At 43.9% G+C, this 17,223-nt stretch overlaps 1 protein-coding gene across 11 annotated transcripts in view; it reads right to left on the bottom strand.

The window, feature by feature from the left end:
* RAVER1 (ribonucleoprotein, PTB binding 1) overlaps positions 1-17,223 on the bottom strand; it is a 314,850-nt gene that overhangs the window by 245,412 nt on the left and 52,215 nt on the right. For 4 of the 11 annotated variants that reach the window (XM_085654428.1, XM_085654429.1, XM_085654430.1 and 1 more), the window contains exons 7-8: positions 1,917-2,003; positions 474-588 (exon numbers count right to left, since the gene is read on the bottom strand). In XM_085654428.1, coding sequence (XP_085510554.1) covers positions 474-588; positions 1,917-2,003 — 202 coding nt within the window. The remainder of the gene's footprint in view (positions 1-473; positions 589-1,916; positions 2,004-17,223) is intronic. The other 7 variants (XM_085654435.1, XM_085654436.1, XM_085654437.1 and 4 more) reach the window with 2 other exon arrangements.

Genomic DNA, 17,223 nt, shown 5'->3' with positions numbered 1-17,223 from the left:
AGCACAAACAAAATCACAACACTCCTACATGGAGCCCAGGCAACAGTGCAAAAATAAATGCAGTCAAGCAAGAATGTAGTTTAGTTTTTGCTTTGGAGGCGTTTTGTACATCACATTTTGATTGGATTTTGTTGCTTCACAGTGCATAATGACAGTCTGCGTTTAAACCTGCTTTGACTGGTGATGATGGGCAGTGAAAAACATTTTGAATTCCAGATAATTGTTCAGTTTATACACCAACGACAATCATTTCAATTTAGCAATAGCTGGTCTACTTCTGCAACAACATATCAAGTGCATTCTAATTTTTATCAGTTAGATTTCGATACTTACAAGACACACATCCACTTTGAACAATGAGTTATCAGGGTAACAAACCATTTCTGATCTTAAATGAAAACCACTTTTGAGGTGCACCAAGAAAATCATAAACAGATGACACAGATGACAAAGTCAAAAAAATGGACCATCACCTGGCGTCATGTCTCCCATGAGCTTCATCCCAGGCTGGGTCGGTGGAGGAGTTGGCAGCCCCAAAGGGTTTTGCTGCAGAGAGACAAGGGGAGAATCTCCCAAAATCCCTGGTTTCTGCAACAAGACAATAAAAAGAGCAGCAGGTGTAAGCAAACTGGAATCAGTGCACACTTCAGGCACCAGAAGAATAGGTGTCAAGTACCTTGATGATTCGGCAAGGATATACAACACCATAAACCGTGCAGCACACAAAAGCCAAACCACGTCTGAAGAACATATTTCCTATGAGAAACTTTCTCCCCACAACTCATTCCAAACCCACAAATGGCCAATGTGGAGTTAGCAGCCAGCAAACAAAAGAAAATATTAAAAAATGATCTCCCACTCAGATCAGTCAAATCCATATACCTTCATAATGAGGTGGGCTTGGGAGTCCAGTAATACTCATTAAACCTGGGTTTATAATGGTAATTTACCCATTAACTCATCAGGTGTCATCAGTATAGAAAAGCAGAAGGCAGAAATTACCAGATAAGATTAAACACACATTTTTTTTATGCACGTCCTTCAATGACTTAGTGCTACTGGACACAAGCTCACACCTTCATTGTACTTCATAATTAAGGTGAGTGGAGAGGCATAGGTGACCAGCAGTTACCATTCTTTAGTAATTATCTTCACATTTTCTTCCGCCATAAACAAATGGCCGTTGACTTTACTGGGCAAGCATCCCCTTTTTATAAACAAGTAGGAAAAACCTAGATTCTTCTGGGAGCATGTCCACTGACTGATACTGTAGACCACAAAATCAAAATTGCTGCTCAAAGTTCGACATTTTCCAAGAACCCTTTGCCTCAAAAGGCACAGTGGACCTTCAAGCTCAAGCAAGGGAATAATAGTGATCTAACTTAACTGTATTCAAGACAGGGTGGAAGAATGAAAGGCTGCGTCTGGCCTGTTGATATGGAAACCTCTCATTTACTGAAAACACTAGAATCGAACAAAGAACCCTCCATCTGCTCTTACAATCTGAGATCATGTATCGTATTTTTCAATGGGGCATGCTATTCTTGCTACTTCTGAACAGTGTGGTGGGCAGTATCAACAACACCTTGTAGCAGTAAACCTAGAAAAACTGTTTGGCACTGGACAAACTGGAAAATCAGCTACCTTCTGCTACATTAGATAGGATGAGGAGAGACATATTTCAATAGAGAGAACACGCAGACGGACACACGCACACAAAAAAAAAAGTAAGAAAGTAGTACCCGTCATTAGAACGTCCTAGCTGGAAGATACTGTTAAAAATAGTTTGGCGCCCCCAACTAGTTTCATTGAATCTCAAAAGACGGAGCACTGGCCACGATGCCTCAAAGGTTAACACACCAAAATAGGCACAACACGCCAATCACAATTAACTTTGAGCACAACCTAACACTCACATGGAGAAGGGCCTGATTTTCCTTGTTCTGCATGAGTTGTGTCCATACCTGGTTCTGAAGCAACAGCGAGTTTCCAAGCAATGCATTCTGGGGCCGAAAGCATGGCAAGAAAGACCAGAAAGACAAAGTCACCAAAGGAAAAGAAGTTGTGTTGCAAAAACGAGCATGGAAAACATTGTTTTTGAAACTAACATTACCATTCTCTATATGGGCTTTGTACCTTGCATTAGGTAGCAGGCTGCCCTTGAGCCATGTGTTCAGAGATTCGTCTCCATCCCTAGAACTGGCATATTAGATGCAAAAATAATCAAATTTAAAAAGTATCTCGTCAATGTCCTACTCTTCAAAAGAAGATTGTCCTGTGCGGGCCAAATTAAATGGCTATTAAATGCCCATTTCCTCTGAATATGAACAGGTGTAAGGTTTAAAGATCATATAATGAACATACAAAAACAGCAGCAAGGCTGAATATCTTAATCTATTCCCAAAGGTGGCACACTTGTGGTGCAAAGAGCATCATTTATCAATGTAAAAACACTTGCATGGTCAGTGCTGTAGCAAGGAAGGCAAGTAATCGGACGCAAGTAATTAAAATGAGCCTACTTAATTTGCTGAGGAATAGTAAAACAACAATAACCGGCAGGAGGTGTGCCCCTGAGCAACTGAATCTGCTGCACTTTCTACAGCTCTGCCCTTCTGTGATGCTCATAAAAACTCCATTTGCATTCATAAATTAATTTCCATGCTTGTAACAAAAAAAATAAAACACACAATCGTCTCTCTCAGAGATGAGTTAAAAGGGACCCATTTACATTAATTGAGGTTCAAGAGGCAATAGCCAGGCTAGCATCAGGAAAGGCACCCGGTTTAGACGGTCTGCCTGGAGACCTATTCAAACAGGAACCTGTTGTTTGGGCTCCATACCTACTGACCTGATTTAATTCCATTTTAGGTGGTATGGAGGTCCCAAATACATGGTTGGGCGCAGAGATTGTCCCCTCTGCTCCCTTCCAATTATAGACCTATCAGTCTAATTGATGTTCCTCAAAAACTGTTTGGTAGACTGCTACTAAACCGCCTTCAGGCCTGGATTGCAGAGCGGGAAATACTGAGCCCGTATCAAGCCGGGTTTAGAGAGGGTGTGTCAACCACAGATCAGATCTTCCGCTTCAACCTCTTATATTGGAAGACCGCTTTAATTGAGGGCGGTACACTGTACACTGTTTTTGTGGACTTACGAGCGGCATTTGACTTGGTACCGAGGGACAAATTATGGACAGTATTAAAAGATTTAGGAGTCCCGGCTGATATTTTATCAATGTTAATGAGACTGCATCAGGGCAATTTTGCCAAGGTTCGGTGCGGTAGAGGGGGAGCCCTTTCGGACAGTTTCCCTGTAGAAACGGGGGTGAGACAGGGTTGTGTGCTTGCACCGACCCTGTTCTGCCTCTTTGTGGATGGGGTCATAAATTTTCTGATAGGGTTAAGTAATACCGATGCTCCGAAGCAGAATGGCAGCAGGGTGCCGGCAATTATGTTTGCTGATGACACCCTGCGGCTTTCTAAATCCCCCATGGGTCTGCAACGGGTGTTGGACGGGTTTACGAACTTTTGTGAGGGGCGTGGGCTAGAAATCAATGCGAGTAAAACTAAGTTCATGGTTTTCAACCCACCCCTCTCATCCCGCCCTAACCCCATGATAGGGTCTGTTAGACTAGACAGGGTTTCCACTTTCGAATACCTGGGGGTGACCCTTAATCAATCCATGACCTGGGACTCGCACATGATCAAGGCAAACTTGAAACTTGTCCAGTTAACGGGCGGTATATACAGGATGACATCCAGGTCGTCTTATAAACCTTTTGGCCCTCCCCTCCATATTTACAAAACCCAGGCTAGAGGGGCAGTAATATACGGGGGTGAGATATGGGGGCACACAGCGAGCCAGAAACTGCAGATAACTGAGAATAATTTCATCAGACAATTAACTGTGTTACCATGTAGCAGCCCACTCCTTCCGTTAAGACTTGACCTTGGCCTAAGACCAATTGTAGAGGAGTTGGGACTCAAGCCTCTAACCTTTTGGCGCAGAATATGGAGCTCGCTGGAGTTATCTAGTTATAGAGCAGAACTTGCAGAAATTTTGCGCCTTCCAAAAGCGTTACAAATACCTTGGCTTAAATACATCAAGCACTCTCTCGAAATGATGGGGAGACGGGAAATGTGGTCTGACCCGGAAAATGCTTGTACCAAGATCTCTCGTAGATCCTTAGCAAAGGTATATTACGAGTACAAGCTGCGGGTCACAACCGAGACCCTACGCCAAGAATCCCTATCTAAACACTTCCTTGATATTAAAGATCATTATCACTTGGAACTAGTCTTTGATGATGTAGGCCCACCAATAACAAGGAAGTTGTATGTGCAGTGGCGTTATGGGACTCTTCCCTGGAGGGCACATACTGAACACTGGTCTAATACACACTCTACAGTGAATTGTCAAGTATGCCCACTCCTGTGAGAAAATGAACTACATATTATCTTTTTCTGCCCAGCATATAATATACCTCGGAGATATTGGCTTGTCCCACTCCTTAGGAACTAAGGCTTTAGGAAACATTACCCTGCATATAGAATCTTAAAGTCAGACTTATCCGCCCCAACTGTTTCTGCAGTCGCCAAATTTTTAACAGCAATGTGGTTTATCCGTAATCGATTTACTATGCCCAACAATACCATATGTTAAATGAGAAATGTTTTTTATTGAATGTTTTATGGCTTTTACCATCACTATTTTATTCTTTTATGTTTAAGTTCCTATTGTATTCATGTCGCATTCTTTTATGGTCCATAGTGACCGAAATAAAGATTTTGATGATGATGATGAAAACCCACACCACACCCCAATGTAGCATAATTTGTAAGCGAGCAAATCTGGTAAGCTGGACAAGTATTGGGCAATTCTTTAGGCCAACGGTGATCAACCAAAACCTTCAACTTGAAAGGCGTTTACAAACTTTTCCTAGGCAGCTTACCACCTAGGAAACTATCAGACCTACTGCTGTCAATGACAGAAGTTAATCAATTTTCAAATTGTGAAAAGGGATACGATCCTGGAACGTGTGGTGGATGTTTCAGGGTAGGGTTAGTCTTTAGGAGAAAATACTGTTACCAAGTTAGAAGCCTAAGAAATGTAAACAGAGCAAGAAAACGGGTTACATTTTTGCTTCAAAAAATGCACAGTGGCTAAGTTTCCATGTTGGTAAAGATTTACAAATACAAGTCTGGAAGAAAGTGGCTCTGTATATACTGTCCCCAAATAGGTACAGGGTGTACAGAGTCCACAGTCCCCAGACGTTTGGCAGAGGTTAAAGTTAGATATAACCTTACTCTCTAAAGTGGAAGCTTGGTCGAGCAGTTAGGCAGTATCAGAGGACAGTGTAAAGCATTTGTTGTACACACTCAGCCAGCAAATGGTCTCACACACAAGAACTGAACTATAGGCCAATTGTTTTGGTATTAAAATATATAGTTTTATTTTAGAACCACAAGTAGGTATCAAAATACTTTCTCAGAATGAAATGCTCTAGTTGAGTACTTTCAATTAGGAACAGACTTTTAAATGCAATAGTTAGTCGTTGCAATAGGTAAGACAATTCAAACACAATTATAACATTGAGCTCAATGGGAGTTAAGTAAATGCAATTTCAATTACTTTGCGTACGATTTTCTTACTCAGGGTTGGATCCTGGATTCAACCCTGGTGTATTTCCTGTCAACAGTTGAAAGAAATCGTTTGTTACACAGGCGATTAAGGAATATTAGTACGTTTCAAAAATCAAGCAATGTTATGCTATGGAGGAAAGTCTAGTTATCGGTAAGTACAGTTGTAATTACTTTTCAGGGTCCGTGCTAGGCACCAAGATCTCTCCTGATAACAGCCGAGTAATATCGTTTTCGTTGAGCAGCTGATTTTTAGTGAATATTTTAAAGTTTCAAAACTCGACACTTAGAAGAATTTCCAAGTGAAACCAGTCAATGTTACCCTGTGGAGAAAATGTAGGTTATCGGCTTTCAGGCAAGTACTTGACTGGCAGAGTTAAAGTTCTGGGCATAGACTTGGGGGTCTCCCAGGGTCAGGTAGGTACAGTTGTTACACCCTCAGCGGCACAGGGACAGCTGGGTGCTGAGAGAGTTAGGCCCAATGTTAGCCTATGGCGGGCAGGGGGCCTTTGGTTGGTGGCTGCTAGCAGGCAGGCCACGCGTCTGAGGGAGCTGGGCTCCTGGTCACGTACACAGGGCAAGTGGGGAAGTAAGATAGGATAGGTGTTGCACTTCCAGGGGCACTCTGGCGGCTGGGTGCGGGGTACTTTTGAGCCATCGGGCGCTCAATGTATTTCAATGGTGAAACTGCAAGATAAACAAAGGCTGCAAGCTCGGGGACAGAGATTCTTCAGGTGCGACCACCACTTTGAGAGGTAAGTTGGGGAGCTGTAGGTTAGGTAGGCATTCAGGAGTTGGGCACAGGGCGCCGGGTGCAGGGGTGCCTTTTGGCATTGGGAAATCTTACCCTCTGCTGGTCGTGGTTGGAGGGGTCCCTGGTTGGGAGGCTGCAGGCATCGTCAGGAGCGTCCTTGTGTGCTGGATTCTTGGTCACAGTCGCCGGGGGAATGTCCTCGTGGTCTTTGTTCAGTTAGGCACAGGCCGGGCTCGGCGGGTGCAGAGTGTGCTGGATTCGCAGTTCCTGGCTGGCACCGGGGGTTGTTGCTTGTTTTGAGCAGAACCACTGTTCGTGGGAGTTCCAGTCTCTTAGATGAACAAGGCAGTCAGGTCCTCCGGGGTTTGAGGTTGCTTACCACTAGAGATGCCAGGATTTAGCAAGAGCAGGTTCCAGGGTAGACTGGCCTGTAGGGCTGGGGCCAAGTCAGTTGGTGTTGTCCTCTTGTTATAGCTGCACGACAGGTCTTCTTTCTTCATGTTCTTCTTCTGGTTTCAAAATTGGGATCTGAGGAAGGTTCAGGGTGCCCCTAAATACTAAATTTAGGGGCATTACAGGTAGGTAGAGGTCAGGGACCAATGGGTCCCTTCCCTGGGGTGGGTACACCCCCTAACCAGCCACTCTCCAGTGGGAGGGGGGGGCAGGGGCCTAGTCCCGATTGGGTAGGGCTCCCCATCCTCAAGATAGCGAGAGCCCGGAGTTGTGCTTCACCTCGCCTCCCCCACCTGAGGGGAGGGATTGGCAGAGGCTGGCACACCTCCTTTCCTCACTTGGGTATTCCCGCCGATCTTCCCGCGAGAGTGGGGGTCAGAACCAGCAGGGGCCAGTTGCTGAGTACAGCAAGTGGCCTGGAGAAGCTCACAAAGGCGGCATCAGCGTGGGTTTAATGTGCTGAGAAGTTTGATACAAAACTTTTCAGTCTTCAGTGTAGCCATTATGGTGCTGTGGAGTTCGAGATGACGACCTCCCAGCACCATATACTCTTAATGGTAGCACTGCACTTACAGTGCCCAGGAATGGACCTGGGTACTGTAGGGGTACAGGGTTCATGCACCTGTACCCACACCACTGGCATAGTGCACCGAGCTAAAGGGGTGACTGAGGTATACCAGAGCAGTGTGTTAGTGGGCATGGCACACATCCCTGTGTGCCATGTTGACTGTTTTGTTCTGCACCAAGACACTCAGCCTGCAGAAAAGAGTGTGAGAGAGGTCTCACTCTCACTCTCACTCGAAAGATGGCACTTTCTCACAAAGTCCTCATGGAAATCCATAACAGCTGAAGATTTTCATGTAAACTTTTCTGATGGAAAAAAGTAAATTTGATCCAAACATAAGAGCAGCCTGGGTGGGGGTGCAGAGTTCTCACGTTCTCTGTGTACAAGGCTCAAATGTTTCCTAATTGCTCAGAGACCATACCGGGAAGTTGCTAAAGTGTTACTGAAATGGATTAGATCAGCCAATTTTCCCAATCAAAGCCCTTAAGACTTTATACAGGTTAAGAAAATCCTGAATTAAGCCAAAGGGCAAAAAAAACTGTGTTCCAAGACTGTTAATAATGCAAGACGAATCTATAGGCAACATTTCAATTTCTTTAAATTCTACGTTCTTTTTTGAGGGGGTTCGCCTGCCAGTACACATCCACTTTTCCCTAACTGGATCCACTTCAATTTACTTGGTCTCACCGCTCAGGGGTGGGGGCATTCCAAAAGCATTTCTTTCCATCTGTGCTGCTAGAAGTAAGGCACACAACAAGATAACATTAGTCCACAGATTTCTGCGAGTTCCTTTGGTTTCTCAGGCCCAGCACTTGCTGGACAATTTAGCCCCCTTCTTCTAAGGATGCACATTAAGAACACCATACTTCAGACGCAACATTTTACTGACAAATTTTGATATCAAGTGACAGTGCAGAAGCTTCAAATATTTGAATCTGCTTAGCCTGCAACCCATACATTGTTTATAAGGGTACCGACTGACAAAAAGCAAATAATGCTGGCTGGAATCCCTTCCAAAGCGGCATCATCCCATGTCCATCCCCCTTCATAAATGATTATTTAAGCCCCATTCTTCTAAGAATAAACCATCTTGGCCAAGCCTCCAAGTCACCATCTATCAGACAACCAAATTCAGCCACCCCAGGGAGCCATGTAGGCCAAGCTAAGAAGAATATGGTATTGCAGGGCCTGGGTACAAAGCAGAGGCTCACCAGACTCATCCAAAAAACTAAAGGCTCCCCGATTTGGCTACAGATCCACCAGCCTCTCCAGGACATGGGTTAGTACTCTTTCAATTGTTTGCCAGGACTTGGCAATTTTGGAAAAATGAAAATCAGCGTTTTAGTATGTACACAGAAAACCGGCAGTGTGTGAAGCACAGTGATGTAAAGAGGTATATCTCCCCATCATAATTTTGTCTTCTAGTGGGCTATATTATAGGAGTTTTGATATGTGCCTGGTGAATGGAAAGCGCATGGTGTAGTAAGTATCTACGGAATTGGGTTTTGTATAGTGTAGGAAGCTGGCTCTGTATTGGATATTGCCACTAGGTGGCAATACCATACACAGAGTCCAAGTGTTCCCCAAAAGTGTGCAAGGTTCAATACAAAACCCAAAGTGCTCCATTATGGGCGAGCAGCCTTAGGCTCAACACAGAGTGCGTCATTTACTGCGCACACAATCAATAATGGACACGACTAAAGAAGGAGATTCAAATTTTATGACATACTTTGTTTGCACTTTATTTTAAAACCCAGGCCTACGTTTTCACAAAACACAAAAACAAAAAAAACAAAAAACAACCAAACACCTTTACACACTGTCCAATGTTATCCTATGGGGAAAACAATGTTGCGGTTAAACAGGTATCGAACTTACAATTTCAGTCTTTGGGGTCTAAAGTCTTGAAGGGCCAGTGGTCAGGTAAGTACTAAAACTGCACCACCAGATGCACAGGGGGCGGCTAGGTGCAGAGGTCCAAATCGAAGTTCGGCGATATGCTTTCCAGAGGGTGCCTGGAGCCTCACCACTTGCAGTTAGGTAAATCTGTTGAAGAGGCCAAGCTTTGGTGGTTAGCACAAGAACGGGAGGAGGGAGGGCACAAAGCAGCACTCACATACACCACCAGCTGAAAAGGGGCAGCAGAGTGAAATTAGAAATCAGGTGCCCAATGCTTTTCAATGAGGATTTTCCTAACAGCAAAGGAGATCGAAGGGGGAAGACCAACAGCAGAGGTAAGTTGAGATGTAAGGAGGAGGAGGGGGGGGGGGGGGGGGGGGGGGTCGTAGGAATACTATTGGTTAGTTCACCAAGCCCGAGGGCTTCAGGTGCAAGTGGCTTTCGACTGAGTCTTTTTACCAGAGCTAGTCACGGGAAGCCTCAGGATTCACATTGCAGGTGTCATCGTGGAGTGCAGGAGACAAAGTCAGGATCGCTGGGGAGACTTCACTGCACATGTAAGCCACTCACACTCAGGCAGTGGGCGTCGGGTGCACACTGGGCTGGGGACGTGGATATACCTGGACCTGCAGTCGGTTTCTTCGACAGGTCCGCTGTACTCGGGGGACAGACCTCCCAGAGGTTTTGGAGGTTGTTGCTGCAAGACAGGTCGCAGGGATGTCAAAGCTCGCAACAGGCCGCTAGGGCCAAGGCAGTTGTCTTCTCGCTTCTGTTGCAGGGTGTCTTTCTTCTTAGGTGGTCTCAGATCTGAAGGCCAGGTCTGGGGAGCACCCTAAATCCTAAATTTAGAGTGCTCTAGGGGAGTAGAAGGTAGGGTCAATTGACACCTTACCTGGGTAGACTCCACCTATTATGCCACCCTCCTGTTGGAGTCGGCACTGACCTAGCCCCGATAGGAGGCCCCCATCTTTAAGATGGCAGGGACTAAAAGTTGTGCCTCACCTCGCTTCCTCACCTAAGGGGTGAAGTTGGCAGAGATGGACACACCTATCTTTAATTTTACTGCCGGTTTCCCTGACAAAGTGGGGGTGTAAACCAAGGGCTACCATCTGCTGCTAGCAGCTGAGGATGGGTGGGGGAGTTCGCATTACAAAGGCAGCAGGCCTTTGAAGTTTCCCCTCTTTGAGCACTGGCCCATCCTGGAGGAGAGGGCAAGACACCTCTGCCAATGATGTGCATTGTCGCTGGTCCCCGAGACCAGGGGTCCAAAAACATGTCTGGTGCTGAATAGCTGCCTACAACCTGTCAGAGACCACACCAGGTTTGGGAGGAATTCAGGGGGCACCCCTGAGGTGCCCTCTGGGTACATAGTACAATAAATCTCACACTGGCATCAGTGTGGATTTATGGAAAGGAGTAGTTTGGTACTAAACATTCCTGTATTCAGTCAAGCCATCATGATGCTGTGGAATTAGAGTTAAGTTCCCGGCCCAGGTACTCTCAATGGCAATATTGGGAAATTGTTACTAATATTGTAGGGGCATAGCTGCTCATGCAGATATGTACTCACCTGTAGTATAGTGAACCCTGCCTTAGGGCTGCGAGTTCTGCTAGATCAGCGACAATGCAAAGCGGACAGGCAGTGTTAGCTGGCATGGCACCATGCAGACTGTCGTTTTCTCCCTTACAGGGACATGCCAGCTGCAAGGGCAGTGACATGGTCCCAGTGAGCGGGGTCACAAGGGACCAACTTCACGTCCCAGGCCCTAGCATGGGAAGCTGGCTCTGTATATACTATACCAAAGTGAGGTACAGTGTGCACAGAGTCCAGTGGAACCCAAAAGGTAGGCAGAGGTAAAGTACATAGCACATCACTATTTGTGGTCAAGCAGTAAGGCTTTATCAGAGGACAGTGTTAAGTATTTGTTGAACACAGTTGGTAAAATCAATTCACACACTCGAAGACTGAACTTCAGACCAACTGTTTTTGTATAAATCTATTCTTTGAGTTATTTTATTTTCTAGAACAAAGCAATAGATACTTGACAGTAGTAATGGTTTGAATCGCAAATGTACTTGGATTACAGTTGTGTTACTGATAATGCAATGCTTTTCAGAATACAGTATATATACTTTGTATAGGATTTTTAGTAAAATGACAGGCAAGTTACTTTTGAGATTACTTTTCTTACACAGTGCAGTATGCCTGGATACTGCACTGGGACATTTACTGTAAACAGGTACGTAAAATAGTTTGTTAGTTAGTACAATTATTTTGGGGTTTTCAACTCCACATTTAGAAACTTTTCGTAGAAAAACAGTCAATGTTATCCTATCGAGGAAAATTGTGTTACTTGTTTTAAGATAAGTACTTTGTTGTGGGGGTTGGTGACCTGGGGTTAGGCTCAGGGTTCCCCAGGGTCAAGGATGGCCTTGTTACAACCTCAGCAGCACTAGGGCGACCAGGTGCAGAGTGCACAGGCCCAATGTTATCCAATGGCGGATAGGGAGCCTCCGGTTGGTGGCTGCTGACGAGCAGGCCAGTGGGTTGTGGGAGCAAAGCTCCTGGACTTAAGCTCGGGGCAAATGGAGATTTAGGACAGCACAAAAGATGCACCCTCAGCGGCACTGGGGCGGCCGGGTGCAGAGTGCTGTTTTGGCATCGAAAGCCCTGTAGCTTTCAATGGGGAGTCTACGGTTTGCAAAAGCACTGCAGGCTCGGGGACGAAGGTCTTCTGGGTGCGACCACCACTTGGGGAGGTAAGTTGGGATCTTTGGGGTTGGTTAGGCACAGTCTGTTGGGGCACCCAAGGCCGTGGGGCGTTGGCTGCAGGGGTACCTTTTAGGGTTGGATCTTCTTACCAGCTCCTGGTGATGGAGCAAGGTTTCACATCTAAAGAAGCTTGCTCGTATGCAATCCTCTCAAATAACCTGTAATACTATAAGCAATTTTTCCGGGAGTACTAAATTGCACCACATTTTACATAATCATATATAGGAGGAAGCTTGCCTATGTGCGGTCTTAATAAGTAACCCGAGTGTCCTAAAAATGGCCGCCGAAAACGAGGGAAATCTTCTGCGCATGAGTCTACCACATCACGTGGTGTGACGTTCTTCTGTCGCTTGGGGGAAAATCTTTGCAGCTGAGCAATAGCTTATAATATGGCCGCTTCAAAGCAACATACTAATGCGCATGCCGAGCTGAAAACTAACCCATGCAAGTTCTACTAAGTTATTAATGCGAACGATTTATTAAGTAAATGGGTTAGAGTAGAAGTAAGTGGTATACAGTGAATTCATTCAAGATTGTATTCGAATGTGTTCTTTTCGGACTTTATTAATAGCTTGTATTTGGGCCCTGGAGAGTGACCAAGTCTCTGTTCCCTTGCGATTTCTACACATGCGCAAAATGACTGCTTGCCCTGGAACAAGTAATGCAAGTTGACTGACTGCCAAACCCTAAGCGGACAAGGACATGAGAACCCAAACTTCGGACCCTACTAGAGGAAGAAAAGGGGCAACAATGTATAAAGACTTTCCGATCCACATATGAAATGCTTGTGGAAATAAAGCTTGTGGGTATTGAAATTAAGGGGCGGGGGATTAGACAATAGAAAAATATTGCACTTGGTATGGTGTCATGTCCTCACCCCACTTGGCCCAATCAAATTGCGGGGGGAACATGGAATTGAAACATTTTGGGGGTGGATCATACACTCGAATTTGGTATAACAGAAGTAAGTTCTAGATAGATAAACACTTGCTGCGGAGATGCTGAAGCTATGCAGAGATATCTATAATATATAAACAATTGGTGCAGAGGGATCAATCTCTTATTTATTTTTGCTCAAGAAACTATAAATTATCTTGGCAATACATTATTTCTTTTAGTAAATTCAACAATTATTTATCAGGTGCAGATAACCCTCAGTGAGCATCAGAATGAAGGTTACACAAAACTGGACAAATAGATCACAAGAATTCATTACAAGACAACCCATATGTACAAACTCATATATACAACATATACATCCTATACATTCCCCTAACTACTTTTTAAATATGTACACTTCTCCATCAGTGTGATGCATTCAGAGGTAGTCCTCTTGGCGTCAGAGGTATCATTCCTCTATCTTAATTTATTGCGTGCGCCAGATAACTAATGTTTAATCAAAACAATTGGTGGACTCCTCATTAGTCTGTATGTCGACGCAGTCGCGTTTCAGCCTCCAATTTCGTATTGGCTTCCTCAGGACAGGGGGTACACTATCTACAATAATGGTTAAAATCATATGAATTATATGTTCTACCGTTCTACACTCTATCCTTATTTGCCCATGCAGTACTCGGAAGGAAGAAAAAAAATCTAAAAAATTAAGTGACTAACTAAAGAATAATTTATAGTGGTAAATGTGTCTAAAATCATCTCTTATAAAAAAAACAAAATAGATAACGCCGCACCGGTAGGAGGCCAGGGGTGTAGAATTCCTCATGTGTGGGTATAAGGTGCTCCTATATATCAACACCACATGCACAAATATTGTGACTGTGTGCCAACCAATCCAGTTAGTCAATCCATATCTCAATTTTATACGCGAAGAGAACCTGTTGGTAGTCCAAACTAATCAATCTTCAGGACAACTTGGAATCAATTTTGGCCCCATTCATCGGTATAGTTACTCTACAAAAGTGAGCAATTACTGGTTAGCAACTACTACCCATATCCTTTCAGGCATTACATCACTAATAATACGGTACTACTTAAATACCTCTATACACTGGATTAGTCTATGGGGCGGTATGCCTTGACCTGCCCCTGTGGGAAGATGTATATTGGGCAGACAACACCTGGTTGAATAGCGAATTTTACAGCATAAATCCCGCATTAGATGTAAAACCCAGGGAGCCCCTCTTGTGCAACATTATGTTGAATCTGGACATAGCGAGAATGATTTGGAGTGGACAGTCCTAGCTGTAATTAAGGCAAATAACAAAGGAGAATTGGAAATGAGACTAAATCGCATAGAAGCGCGACTCATTGAAAGATACCACACAGCGACAGATGGTTTGAACGAGAGAGATGATTTATGGGCCCTTATTTAATGTACATATAACTAGATTGAGAGGCACCTCTGATCATCAGGTACCAGGGATATAACACCTACCCGGGGATACCAGTGTATGTTTCAATAAGGAATTGTGTAGACCAACATGTTTTTTTCTTCGTCTACTTGTCAAAAAATAGAGCTGGGGAACAAAGTGATTAATGCCAAATGTTTTGCCAGAATGTAAGCCCGTCTGTTTGAACATACAATGCATTGGAACCCGCGAGGACGGTGATTTCAGATACAGGATGGTTACTTCTTTGCGCTTACAGGAGACGGACGATCTGCTTCAGCATTGTGATACAACTATTTTGATATTCTCATTTGAGATTTCGGAAGACATTAGAAGTTGGAACCACACGATTATAGCAGCGAGAGCCTGGCGTTTGTCCCAGAGATTTTGTTGCAGTCAATAATTAGAATATCACCCTTCAGAATGCCGACGCTATTATGGGGCTCCAGTATGACAGTATTGTAATATAAGGGTATAGATGCTGATCCGATACGCAGGGCGAGGTATCTTTATCCTAGACGACACTAAAGAAGACAGGAGATAGAAGAAGTGTTTTATAAAAAATAAAAATGGTGTATGGTTTTGAGTTTGAGGTTTAGGAAAGTATTTTTCATTATTTTTTATTCATGGAGATGCACTGAACCAGGGCGTTTGGCAGCTTGTGGAAGTTCGACACAACCACTTGGAAGTTCGTCACTCTGAGAGGAGTACAGAGATTAGTCCTGTGTCTATATCCATAACGCGGGAGCGTATGACGCATCCACGCGCACATACACGTACCAGAAGTGTAAGCAGTACCTGCAGATTGGAGCGTTAGCAAGAAGTGTCGGAGGACTATGTAGAGACTTGGTAAATAAAACAATGTAAGTAAGGATCTTTCGATCCCCTGAGAATGTTTTTATTCTGGGAGAGTAGGCTGTGTGTTCACACACATATAGATCGGTTGTTTACAGATAGATTTTTTCTTGCCTTGTAGTGACCTGCTGTTTTGGCGAGTTACGAGAGGAACACCAGGTGCCCCATAGACGAATCCAGTGTATAGAGGTATTTAAGTAGTACCGTATTATTAGAGATGTAATGCCTGAAAGGACAAGGGTAGTAGTTGCTAACCAGTAATTGCTCACTTTTGTAGAGTAACGATACCGATGAATGGGGCCAAAATTAATTCCAAGTTGTCCTGAAGATTGATTAGTTTGGACTACCAACAGGTACTCTTCGGGTATAAAATTGAGATATGGATTGACTAACTGGATTGGTTGGCACACAGTCACAATATTTGTGTATATGTGCATGTGGTGTTGATATATAGGTGCACCTTATACCCACACATGAGGAATTCTACACCCCTGGCCACCTACCGGTGCGGCGTTATCTATTTTGTTTTTTTATAAGATATGATTTTTTTTTTTTTTAGACATTTACCACTATAAATTATTCTTTAGTTAGAGTCACTTAATTTTTTTTAGATTTTTTCTTCCTTCCGAGTACTGCATGGGCAAATAAGGGATAGAGTGTAGAACGGTAGAACATATAATTCATAGGATTTTAATCATTGTAAATAGAGTGTACCCCCTGTCCTGAGGAAGCCAATAAGAAATTGGAGGCTGAAATGCGACGACATACAGACTAATGAGGAGTCCACCGATTGTTTTGATTAAACATTAGTTATCTGGCGCAAGCAATAAATTAAGATAGAGGAATGATACCTCCGACGCCAAGAGGACTACCTCTGAATGTATCACACTGATGGAGAAGTATACATATTTAAAAATTAGTTAGGGGAATGTATAGGATGTATATATGAGTTTGTACATATGGGTTGTCTTGTAATGAATTCTTGTGATCTATTTGTCCAGTTTTGTGTAACCTTCATTCTGATGCTCACTGAGGGATATCTGCACCTGATAAATAATTGTTAAATTTACTAGAAGAAATAATGTATTGCCAAGATAATTTATAGTTTCTTGTGCAAAAATAAATAAGAGATTGATCCCTCTGCACCAATTGTTTATATATTATAGATGTTTCTATGCCCAGGTATAGGAAGATCATTTGGGCATGCCCCATAGTGTTCCTTTGGAAGCTATGCTGAGATGCTGCCTGATTTTGCTGCAATCTGACTGAAGAATCCTACACTAGGGAAATTCGCGGAACCACCGAGGAGGCACATCTAGGGAAGGATCCGGACGTGCCCGAGCCGGAGAGAGTAGCACCAGAGGGGTGCACTAGAAGAGGTCACCTTTCCCCGTCCTGAATCCTTGACTCTCTGATGTCGGGGTGCTTACACCGTTCTAGGTAAATATATCTGTAAGTTAAATGCTCAGGCGTTTGCTCTGTCCTTTTTCGCCTCAGGTGCTGTCATTGCAATTTATGAATGCAAACTGAATTATAAGCCAACTGTACTATATTCCTGATGGAGATTTTGATTTGACTCACAAAATTATTAATTCAGATAAACTTTTTAAAAACTCCCCCACCGAGTCTGTGGTTCTTTAGAATAAAAGTTAAATGCATTAGTCTTTCCTCCCTATTCTAATCTACTACTAGATCTTCACACTTTCATTTACTCAGGAGACAGGAATGGTAAGAAAACTGGTGTAAAGGTTTCCTAGGGTAAGATAAAATTGATGACCAGTGGATATTTGCCGGCTCATAGTGTGTATGAATGTAAATGGGCCCAAATGAGTGTTGTGTGTATGAATGTGTAGAGCTGGTAAACTCCGCTGTATCACTGGTTGGAGGGGACCTTCCGGTTTGAGGCTGCAAGCGTCTGCTTGAGGCAGGCCAGGGGTCGC

Source organism: Triturus cristatus, chromosome 4_1 (genome assembly GCF_964204655.1).
Source record: "Triturus cristatus chromosome 4_1, aTriCri1.1, whole genome shotgun sequence".
NCBI lineage: Eukaryota > Metazoa > Chordata > Amphibia > Caudata > Salamandridae > Triturus > Triturus cristatus.
The sequence above is the reverse complement of the archived record's forward strand: the minus strand, read 5'-3'. Positions and strand labels throughout refer to the sequence as shown.